The sequence below is a fragment of the Pecten maximus genome, chromosome 12, assembly GCF_902652985.1.
Source record: "Pecten maximus chromosome 12, xPecMax1.1, whole genome shotgun sequence".
Classification (NCBI taxonomy): Eukaryota; Metazoa; Mollusca; class Bivalvia; order Pectinida; family Pectinidae; genus Pecten; species Pecten maximus.
The window spans coordinates 11,682,238-11,695,049 of NC_047026.1; the positions used below are offsets into that span (position 1 = coordinate 11,682,238).

The following is a 12,812-nucleotide window of genomic DNA, read 5'->3' on the forward strand; positions in this document are numbered from 1 at the left end:
AGTTAGATTTATTCTATTTCTGATATTGATTTATCTTATGCGATATCTACGATACATTTCTACACGTGAATATACAATTATATTACTTCTTTCAATTTTGTTTAAATTCCAAACATGTGTATAATTGTCAGCGAACAGAATTTAAATTAAAACATAATATTTTGATGTCGCTGCAACATAGATTAAAAGTAAATAAATAAAAAAAATACATGTATGAAATATGAAATTAAACTTTATAGGTAGACATGAAATTGGAATTATCAGTAACCGGATCAAAGAAATGCAGATATAATATGTCAGTTGTTGTCAATAAAATATACCGGTATTCCAAAGCGTCACTACGCCACTAATTACTTAAAATGTTATATAGTCTACCCTCGGTCATACCTTATTTAACGCCCTGGAGATCAAGGCATCTGAATAAAAGGAGTCACGCATAAACTTTCTTTAAACACGCTACATTAACTTTTATAAATTACGTTTTTTACAAGTAGCAGTAGATAACTATATATTAAAATTTATATATACGATTTTAATATCAAAGTGCGGAGTAAATATACATGATATTATTCTTTTTACAATAACACCGTTTTATCTCTTTAAAATATGTATATTACAAAGTATTATCAATAAAACGCTCTGGTGGTTTTGAACACTAGAAAAGCAAAGTGATAGCAATCCGTAAAAACTCTACATATATTAAACCACACCGCATAACGATATACAAATCTGTTTACACCCCGAAGGAATGAACTTGAGAAGTGATATTAGGGATCGGAGATATCACGAGGACAGTTTTCCCGGGGGTTGGTGCTCGTGGAGATGTGTGGGAAACAAAGGAGGATAAAAGTGTGTTTGGATCCTCATAGGGCTGCTTATACGACAGGCGCGTTAAGCGGTGACGCTGGGACCACGCCCCCCTCCCGTTGACGGTCGGATTGGCGCCTGCTGCTCCCGAGCTCTGCTCTCTCTTTCTGTGTCCCGGCATCGTTGATATACAACTAACAATGAAAAACTGATATTCTATACTGACGGTAATTGATCATTCTCAAATAGGGGCGAAATAACAAGTGTGACTTTTAAATCAGTTGAATTCATCTACCTCTAAATAAACAGTAACCGACGACTGGGGCCTGATACTCTCATAGCCCGATAACCCTTATACTCTCACATTGTCAATGAAACTGACAGGTCTTTTTATACAGGGCTGCGTGGATTTCACCCGTTCGAGTGTTTCAAATTAGCCCCTGTTTGCTAGTACACCCCATCTTTCCACGCATGAGTGAGTTTTAACCATACACATTGTATGGTGATCATCTAACTTCCATTACACATCAATTTGTAGGCTCACCAATGATGACTTTCTAACTCCGTGACGTCACTTCCGGAAGAGTACATATGGAGCACCATAACACCCCGGCGTTGTGCTTGACTTGTATCAGTGTGTATGGAGGACGTCGGATGGTTCGCTCGGTTTTTTATGTACACTATTTTATGAAGACAACTTTGAAATACACAAGAAATACGGTTAAGACCGTGGATATTAAGACAGTCTGGATGGTGTCAGCGTTAACTTAAAACGGATGATTCACACAGTTTAAAAACTTTTTTTTTTGTTTAGTGAATTTATATTCACTTCAGATTATTTTTCAAGATGCATCCTACATCATTAACAACAAGTTCTAATTCAGCTTTTAGTAAATTGAACTCTGGAAATGATAAACCAGAAATACAGAATACTGGAGAAATGACTGAGATTAATAATGTTCCAACAGAAAAATCACCCACAACTTTATTACAATCATCATCGAAATTATCATCTTCATCGTCATCAGCACCGGGACAGAAACAAGTGCTAAAATTTAGTGTGGACTCAATAATGTCGGAAAAGACATCTCCAACAAATACTCTCCAGGAGGACAGAGAGCAATCCGACTCACCTCATTCAGTCAGTTCCGATGAAGGAAGTTGTACAGAATCTCCGAAACTTTCCACATCTTCCATGGGACCTTTTAGTATGGATGGAATATTAAACAAACACCACTCTATAATGAGAAATTCGGACAGTTCTAATGCACCCTCATCACTTATGTCTCATGTCCCGTCGGACGGGCGGTGGCCCGGATTTTATACCGCAGCATCTTTTCCCTGGCTCCCCGGGGCAACTTTGTCACCCCCAAAAGGTAAGCCTTCTCCATCCGTTATAGAAAGCGTAATCAATTCTCCGATATAAAGGGCATTTACTATTTATTTTGCTCAATATAAACAATAAAAAGTAATCAACATAATCATGATAAGAAAGTTATATGTTATCAAATCTAGTTTCCATTTAAATTATAACGTTTGTTTATCATAATTCAACAGTTACACATAACATTAAAAATTGTACTATTTAATGAATGCATTTTCTTTTTAACAAGTAGTACGTATACATTATTTTCAGAAATAAACAAACACTGTTTAAAAAATAAGTTCCGTATATGATTCAAAATTTTAAAATACTTAAGTTAGAGTAAATATATCGGATTGCAGAGAATATGTTATTTTTCTTTGTAATATTCAAATTTCATTTGGTCTAATTTGAGCGGTGTTAGTGATCAATGATATTTAAATCTCACCGAATCCTTATTTTAAGAGGTAATTTGAATACGTATTTGAAGATTTCCATTGTAATTCAAATATATTAAAATGTACATTATAAGACAATTCAATTGTACAGATTTTAAACGTTATGGTCGCTGGAATAACTCTCATTCTGAGTAAGGGACATTGTTGCTGTAAGGCTTAATTTTGATTACGTTTTTATCTTGGGATAAAATTTCACTAAAAAAGCAATACCTGTATGATATATAACTAATATAAACTGATCAGAATATCAATTTATCTGAATCCCCTATTCAAGTGAAGAGTATCTATTTTTAAATTAAATCAAATGTGCAGGTAATATTATATTACAAAGCGAGATACCCTCTATCTGAAATCTGAATGTTAATGGGTATATGTATGAGATAAGTATTGTAATTTTTTCTAATATAAACACTTCATATGAAATTATAAAATCTATTTTAGGGTATTACAGATGTTATTTTCTTTAAAGCTAAGATATGCACTCTAAGAATAAATTATAGATAAAGAATATGACAACATGAGTTACAGATTTGAATGATCTTTCTCTTTATAATATATATTTAGATACATGTATAAAACGTTGGAAAATAAAATGTCTAAACAATTGATATTAGAATTCAGAATTTGCCAACCTAAATGCTAAATGCAGTCCATTTCCGTATTATGTACGTAAAATATAAATACAGTCTATATTTTGGTTAAGATCTCCATTTACGTGTATACACTTTTTGCTTGTCTTTATTATAAGCTAATTGTTTATTAAAATCCAGTTTTCTGAAATAATAAAAAGTATAGAAAGCTCATCAATGTATCCGAATAAGAATGAAATTTATAAAATAGATAATGTATGTATGTATGTATGTATGTATATAATATATATAAGGATTTATTTTTTTCGGCGGGATAATGATGATGTTCTTTAAAGTCGGCAATATCTGTATAATAGTTATTCAACACAAAGGAACAAATTACATTATTTATCTACATTATATATACTGACAATAGGTGTGCACATATATCATTATATTAGTATATAACAAACACATTTGTTGTTATTAACGACGTCACGTGAATCAGTTCTATACCCCATTAGTAGTTCTTAATCCCGTACCTTTCAACACTGATTAATATACAAATGTGTGATTAATATCGACAGGTAGATGTTCGCTTACGACCCTGTCCCAAACGTATTTAATAGGGTGATTTATCTCCCGAAATATTCTCTTTGTTTGAATAAATAAAATGGATATCGCCAATAACATTATACCTTTCTCTCGGCTTTTCCCTTGGGCACGATTGGTTTCTTTTGAAAAGCGGACATAAATAGCACGAGTCCTGGTCTAGGTGATAAGGTATGAAGATGTCCCCCTCAAGCTATCGCAAAGTTACACAAAACATATCTAACTGGCTTTATCATAAGTCAATTGTGTTTGTTTGGGCTTCTTGTCTATCTTATTCGTGTGAAAAATGAACATTTGTCACATTAAAAGTTTGATAAAGAAAACAACTATATTTTCATAGATGTTTCACATTTAAATAAATTGTCCGGAGGCATCTAAATCTAACTGCCTTTATATAAATATAAATTTGAATAACAAATTCGGGGGAAATCAAGCCGTTAATATTTTATAGGTATAAATGTCACATAAGGAGCTTCAGCATTTAAACTATCAAATTTTATAACTCTGCGATTTATTCTCGATACAAATATTTCAATCAAAATGATTTTGTTATATAAAATAATAAATAATTGTGACAATAATTTTTAGGATTTTAGGAAATCACATATATAACAAAGCACATGCAATATTTTAACAATTATGAAAAAAGTATTCTACATTGCATATTTAAAATAATGGAAATCTTTGCCTCTTTGATGGATTTCGTTTATTTATCACAGAATAAAAAAGTTATTTTTCGAATATCAAATATATCTGACATTTTTATTTCCAGTGTTAAATTCGACAACTATACAGTTTCAATAATATTTTATTTTTGTTTTGTGGCAGAAGTGTGTTCCTATTACAATTAAACTTTCCAAATATTTAGTTTGGCACACCACTTGTAAATCAATTCTAGACTAAAACGATATAAATCATAACATTTTTAATTAATTCCAAAGACAGGAAATTAAATATTGATGCTATATTATTATTTTATAAAAAAAGCGAACATCAAAAGTCGTTATTCATAATTTTCCACTATCGGTTAATTAGACGGATTAAGTGTCGCTTTCGATTCATCGCTTAGTTTGGCATATCGTTAAAGAAAACACATCAAAATGCCTTATTAAAAGTGACACCGTACGCCAACGTTGTCAAACCATTACGGAAACTGTTAAATAATAATTTTAATTACCATTGATTTTATTCAATTATGGCGCTATCATCATTCGTTTAGCATAATTAGGGTTAGCGCTAAACACACGTAGCATATGAACTGTCACCTCGGTAATGCACACTAATCGATGACGAACTTGTGTCACAATATTCCACTGGTAGTCTGAGAGATAAATGATCTGTTATCGAGACAACCTTTCAAGCATCGTACTTAATTAAGAGCGTCAATAATTAATTTCAATAAAACGGTTAGAGGTTAGTGCTAAATTGTTTGATAACGTCTACCCAATTAGTAAGATATTATGTCCGTTTCAATCGCGCTATCGTCTCATCACTTGGACATTGGTGGTCAGTCTCTCATTGACAGATGACCCACAGGCAAACTTGACCACGGTGATGAGTCTTTGTTTGTACTAACGCCAGATGACCACGCGCATGGGGTATATCAGTAATACAATCTGACCAGTCAACAATCTGAATAGTTCTACGGCCGCGTATATCAGTATCCATATCGCCAATGATGAACTGGCAAAGTAGTTAATAGGGCATTACGTCATTCATTATTGATGACTATCCGATATATGCAGATATATGTACATACACTGCAAACTTAATTAAGATCTTATAATTGAAAATTCATGAACGGATTCAATGTGCTAGCATGGACTAGCGAATTTTTTTTTTACATCGCTAGTCCGTTTTGTCTATAGTACTATAAAGTATCCAGCTTATATTTTTTTTACTTAATTTTGTTTTTCCCTTTGTTAGTCTGCGGTTAACTCTGTTTTAATGTTCTTGCATTTATAATATATAATATTATATAATATTGATAACTTAATTTTTTTTATGATATTGAGAACTAATGGTTAATTTATTTTATTTTTAGGTCCAAGTAGTCCAGCAAGGATAAACCCACAAAAATGCACGTTACGGAAACACAAAACCAACCGAAAGCCAAGGACACCATTTACAACATCACAACTTTTAGCGCTGGAGCGAAAATTCAGGCAAAAACAGTACTTATCCATTGCGGAAAGAGCAGAATTCTCAGCATCATTAAACCTTACAGAGACACAGGTGAAAATCTGGTTTCAAAACCGACGAGCAAAAGCAAAGCGTTTGCATGAAGCAGAATTAGAAAAACTAAAGATGGCATCCAAACCAATGTTACCTCCACACATAGGAGTTACGTTTCCCGCCGCCGCAGCATTGTATAACGGACATTTCGGAAGACCTCAGGGTTTTCCACAGTCTCTGATGTCTCCATTTAGTTATTCTCTACCTGCTGGTGGAAACATAGGGATGGTATATCATCACTGACATTTGATGGTTACCGAACAAACAGTTGTTGTTGACAACTAAATCCCAGACATGACGGACCAAGTATGCCCTCCTGTTCCCAATCGGCCAAAGTTATTGACCAGAGTTTGCCGAAAGTCGGACAAGCATGAAATTCCCAAGTAAAGACTTTCATCACGGATGTACCTGCTGTGTACGTGAGGCGCGATTAGCGTACCTAGATAACGTGGGGATCGAATGGTACAACCATGTCCAACCCGTATCCCTCGGTAATGGCGTCGAATCTGTGTAGGGCGGGAGGCGAGGCAAGTCAACACGACCTTGAATCAATATAGCACTGACTTGTTCAGCTCTAAAAACTGTCAAGGTCAGATGTTAGTTTCAAAGGTCAAGGACATATTGAATATGAATCGTCACAAGAAGAAATCAAACATACAATTGAACTCAGGGTAGAATTTTTGCCAAAATATTGCATTTGGACTTACACGTGAAAGTGCTGCGTTGAATAAAGACATATTTCAGCATTATACATTGAAACTTTTAATGCTACATGACTTGGTTGTATTGGTTTGTAACAAGAAAGTTCCTCTGGGGAATCAATCATTTAAAGCAGACATATTCCAGGGACATCATTCTTTTATAAAACTGGCATCACTTCTAATAAAATAACATTGTTAAGCTGTGTTTTTAACATATTGAACCTTTTCAGTGATGACTATACATAAATGCTAACTTCCGGTTAACAGTGTCTAACTGGACTCCGGCTTCCGGATTTCATAAAAGGAGTGTATCATCAGCTGAATTCGAGGCTGTTTGAATGTCTACTTTCACACCAGGTATGCCAGCATGCCATGAGGTGAGCAAGACAAACAGTCATTTAATGTGTAATTATTATTTATGTTTAAAAATGATTATTTATGGAATTTGCTCTTCTAAATTCTATTCTCAAAATCAAAAACAATTGTTGTGCACTATTTGAATGATATCTATATTATATTATATTAAATATGACAATTTGAAATTACCATCTTAGCGTTGTTTTTTTCTTTTGTATTTTTTTCTTGATATATTTTGTAACGGAGTCTCTCTCAATGGGAATCAGAATACGTACTTAATTGACTAAGTTTGGTGTTAACAGTTAAAAACAATTTTTTAAAAAAGAAAAAAAAGAAAGAAAAGTTTTTCTTTTCTTCAGTATTATTGTAATGAAAAGGTTTGATGTTAAGTACATATGAAATAGAGTAGTTAGAAGTTTTCCTCAGCAGTTTTGAAACTAAATTTAACGAACTCGTATTCTAATCTTTTTATCAGAATATATGGTATTATAACGACATCAAGATGTTTGCTTTGATAATATTATAAGGTCACACCAAAGCGTCCAAAAATGGTTAAAAAGATAGGCGCGGAAGGACAGAAAGACATAATGAAAAAATGAAGTTGATGGAAGTTACTATAAAAGCAAAGTTCACAACATTCGTGATAGAAATTTAACGTTGTAATTTTATCATAAATCAACAAGAGAAAAAGAGATAATATCTTTTAAACCAATTAATAGCAAGACAGTCGAAATTCGTCTTATTAGTCCACATCTGCATTGAATATTAGCGCTTATTCTAAGTATTCTCAGCGCTAAGTAATGCTAATTGTGCATGTATTCTTTATATTACAATATTCATCATCTTAAAGTACTGTATGTACACTTACAAAATCAGATTTTCAGTCACAAACATTTGAAATTCAGTTGGTTTGTTAAAAAAAAAACACCAAACAAACAAACAAACAAACAAACAAACAAACAAACAAAAAAAAGAAAGAAAAAACAAAAAACCCAAATATAATTTATTAGCAAGATTGTTGAATGCTTAACTGTTCCTTGAGATTAACCACAAATGACTATATAAGTAAATATATATCAATTGTCATTTAGTATATTTTTTTCATGTATAAAAAGCTTCTTAAGTTATATTCCTATATCAATGTGATTTTAACAATTGATATAACTACATGACATATTCAAGTCTATATGACAAATAATTCCATGACGTTACAAATTATTTATATCTACATAACGTATATGACATTTACAAAATACACAATATGGATGAGAAAATGTATGAAATATAGGATTTCCATATAACTATATGTTCAATAGATACATTTTTATGCAAACGTTTCCCTCAAAAACATAGATTATTAACTGTAAAAAAGAAAACAGGTTCTAAGATATGGTAGAGATATCTTGATGAAATTTATTCTGATTTGTTATAAACATTTAATACACTTAAGTAGATATATAGATTATTCTATATAGGAAAGAGATAGAAATAAGCAAAACATATTTTCTGCCATACGTACAATATTAATATAAATTTGGATTAAACTGTTAACTGTAATCACGTGATCATATTAGCTCTGAAAGCATTGTTATCCTCTCAAGCTAGGTCAATTTTGACATTTTTTAACGGATATGATATATATATAATCCTTAGTTCTCACCACTCTATAGACAAACATATCACCTGTATGACCTCTCGACCACTAAGGCAAAACATGTGTTAAGTATATCATCAATACAGGTACCTTTTCGAAAATCCGAAAAAAAACAATATATACTGAATGTATTTGTCGATTACAGAATTCCTAAATACTTTTCAAATGAGTATTCTAAAACCTCCACAAAATAACATAATAAATATAATTTCAATTAAATTCAATTGTTTCGTTATATCGTATCCACTGATTGTTAATGATAACCAAACAATGAGTGATATATGATATATATAAATAAGTCGAAAGAAAATACAGTTAATCAATTTTTAGACATGAAATACGGATACTACTGATTTGTAAATTTGAAATTGAAATATTTCACGAATTTCAGAAATTTGCCATTTGCTAGAATTTTAAATCATTTATTTATCACCACAAATTATAGAAGTATTAATTCTGTAAACCGCGAAAATATAGCAACATAACCCTGTTGTAACCTATCGTGTGTTCCACGTTACCTGAGAAAGTACTACCTTCGTGCTAGAGAGTGATTCGTTTCACACAATTACATCACCAAAGCACCTTTATAATCTGGAGAGATAACAATCCATCTGACGATTTGTCGGTTCACAAATCAATTAGAAGAACATGATATTTAAACCCCCGTCAATTATGTGATTCCATTTGACTTGTGGTAAGAACAAAATTTGACACAAAACATAACCAAATTGACAATTTGCAACTCCGAAAAACCTAACAGTTTTGCTACATGACGTAGACTAGGGGGTACTTATTTTCTGTAAAAGCATTTAGGTTAATTCCTAAACACACACACACATATACACAAAGAAAATTTGTTAATTAGAAAAGCAATTTAACTAATGACTTCACAAAGACATAATGTGAGGAACATAGCGAGTATTTAGTTTAAGAATCTATTAACATAATTTCCTCACAAATAGAAGGATAGAGATTGCCTACTAATGCTGACAAACCTATTCCGCTAGTGGTATATCTGCTGGGTGGTCTAACGGAGTCAGCCTCCCTAGTATGATTGGCCCTAAGTGCGACGTCTGAGTTTATGCTTCTGTTATGAGCTTTTACTGTATGGACAGGGGGGATACTGGGGATACAAGGCTAAGGTCTGGGGTGTAATTTTGAAAGATAAACAGAATTTATCGTATTTACATCAAACACCGATTTGAGTGAAGCATCAGTTGTTTTATATTCTCTTTCAGGCCTAATGGCTTTTTCGCGTATGAGGATTATTACTCATTAAATGTATATGAGACCTTGGATTTTAATGAACGCTTTTGTACGCGGTTATCAGAATGGTTTACTATCATTATGATATAAAATACAGATATACACGACCTTTAAAACATTTGAGAAATAAAATTAAAATTAAAATGTTTTCAAATATCATATTTATATTCTTATATAAATTTTTGCTTTAAAGGAAATTTAATAAACAGGGTCTTTGCAATTAGAAGGTTTATGATATTCTGGTGCGATAATCTACATATGAAGCAAAATTAACATTCGGTTTGTCAGATAATCGAAATTGCTATCAAACATTTGTAAACAGGCATTTCCTCAGGTCAACTTGAAATATAAAAATCGACATTTGACTCAAAGACTTCTCTTTTGTAACGTGTCATTGCAATTAAATGTAAATACATGCGGCTCCATTACTTTGTTGATACTGTGACGTCATATAAGAACCCACAGGATCAATATCTCCACGAAGTGTTTGTAAATACTTAAAATACTAACACAAGATATACAATATGTGATATGCTTAAACGAGTACATCAAGCGGTTTTCTATATACCACATTAATGTACTTTTCATCGTTTATTTTTCGTGAGAAATTATTTTTGGAATTAACTTTCAAACATTTTTTATTGCTTTCCTAAAATAATAATAATAATAAAAAAAATCAAGAGGATTTGGCGCAGGTTATGGAAACTTTTAGAAACCCTCTCCTCCATAACTTAATTCAGCAATGTGACAGCAACAACAGACATATATGTACATTGTATACAATGACACGAATTTTGGACTGATTGAACGTGGTGGGGAAATGGGAATAATATCATACAGCAATTCCATTCTTATAATGTACAACAATATATTGCATGATCATGTATAAGATATGAGATATAATTAATGTATCTACCTGCCACATACAAGCTCCACTTTCTCTGTTCAAGGTGTCCATATAACTGTTCATACCAAATACTCTTGCTTCTAATGCACACTCATGCTCCCTCTAGGTATTGTTTCATTGTGTCAGGCAGAAATTCAATTTCAATTTGTTTTCTTTTCTATGAACACATTTAGCATAGAGAAAAATAAATAAGAATATATATCTTATCTGGTTTACATCGCTTGTGATACGATGTTTCCTTCATGATCTTCTATCCTCATAAAAATGTCTTTGGAGGAGATGAGTGAGAATATAAACCATATAGTGAATGACAATATGGATTGCAAATATTGCAGATCAAAGGACTGAAAACTGATAAAATGAATATAAAACGATTTTTCAATTCCAAGCGTTTAAACTATTTTCTTCAAGATAACGTCAACGATAATGCTGGGTAAACAAAAATGTCAAGTATTATTCAAACAACAAATATATGTAACATGATCAACAAATAATAATGGCAAACTATCAGAAAATATTATTAAAATATCCGTACATTTTCAAGTGAAATGCAGAAAGCATATTATTATGCTTCGGTACAAGTTGTGACTGTGTGTCATGATTTTTCTTTTTGTGCAAACATCCCAGGTTTATAAGGAATATCGATAATACAAGAAAAGAGTTTAGAACTAGACAACTATTACGCACAGAGTACACATGAACTTTTGTGCTAAGAAATCATCTATGTAGCTTGAAATCACGAACATGATACCCTCAAATATTTCATGTTATACAGTAAAGACACATTTTCACCTTGCGTATATAACAAGTGTAGCACATGTTGGGATATTCCAGTTTGATAATTCTCTGTATGATAGGTACTTGCCTATATATGTCACATATTCGCTTTCCTTGTACAATTGTTGCGTATATGAAAATTTGTCTTACTACAAATACTGTAGCTTCAATGAATTGAAAATTGAACGTTCACAACCAACCTATTTTAAAAAAATGAATTCTCACCGAATTATGTAGTTATCTTGAGAAGGTTGTTGTTGCTCAATTGTGAAATTATTAGAAAACAACCCTTGCTTTTATCATAAGGCTTCAGTAAGTTTAATAATAAAAAAAAACTACTATAAACAGACATAACTCGATCTGACATTCCGTGCATCTTTTAATTCTTTCATTTCCTTTCACATTGCAAATACCCCGATATTCAGTAACTATGAACTAAGCTGCTATTGTTTACAAATTACCAAGAAGCTACACATTTGTTTTCATTATCCCATACAACATGATTCAATTATCTGTCAGTTTAGGTGAAGTCCGCAATCACTTTAACGTATATACAAGGGTCTCATGTGATGAACGATCTGTATGTGGTATTGTTATCAAAACAACAGACAATTCATTATTGTAACAAGAAATCTCCAATCTCTTGTGTTATAAAAACGGAACCTTAACTATAGTCTGATACTGGTGCACATAATTGAACCGATAATGGACCCCTTTTAACATCAATAGGACCTCTCATAGTGTTTTAAATATATAGCAAGTTATGTATTCTTCTTTGGGGTTTCCTGCCACTTTTCATTACTAGGATTGGCTGTGGAGGAGCCTGGCACTACCTCAGAAATAAACGCGATTACACATATAGATAAACAAAGTGTTTGCACAAAATAAACATTAAAAAGAAATCAAATTCACAGAGGAGACAAATATCTTCGCCGAGAAGCGATTACCTGTACTTTGCACATTATCGCGGATACAACATCCAGTAGAGTTCTGTTTGCTATCCGTAGTGTGCAGTGGGTTTGGTCAAAAGCAGTTATACAAACGTTAAATGTGGTAAGTGTGGAAATATCACCGTTAAATCCCTCATCTCTCAAAATCTTCCTGCC

The 12,812-nt window shown here is 32.3% G+C and overlaps 1 protein-coding gene across 1 annotated transcript; it reads left to right on the plus strand.

The window, feature by feature from the left end:
- Nucleotides 1-1,413: 1,413 nt before the first annotated feature.
- On the plus strand, nt 1,414-7,291 carry LOC117339626 (homeobox protein MSH-A-like). The gene is made up of 2 exons (XM_033901319.1): nt 1,414-2,183; nt 5,854-7,291. The coding sequence occupies exons 1-2, from the start codon at nt 1,655-1,657 to the stop codon at nt 6,285-6,287; spliced, it is 963 nt and encodes a 320-aa protein (XP_033757210.1). The 5' UTR covers nt 1,414-1,654; the 3' UTR covers nt 6,288-7,291.
- Nucleotides 7,292-12,812: the final 5,521 nt, after the last annotated feature.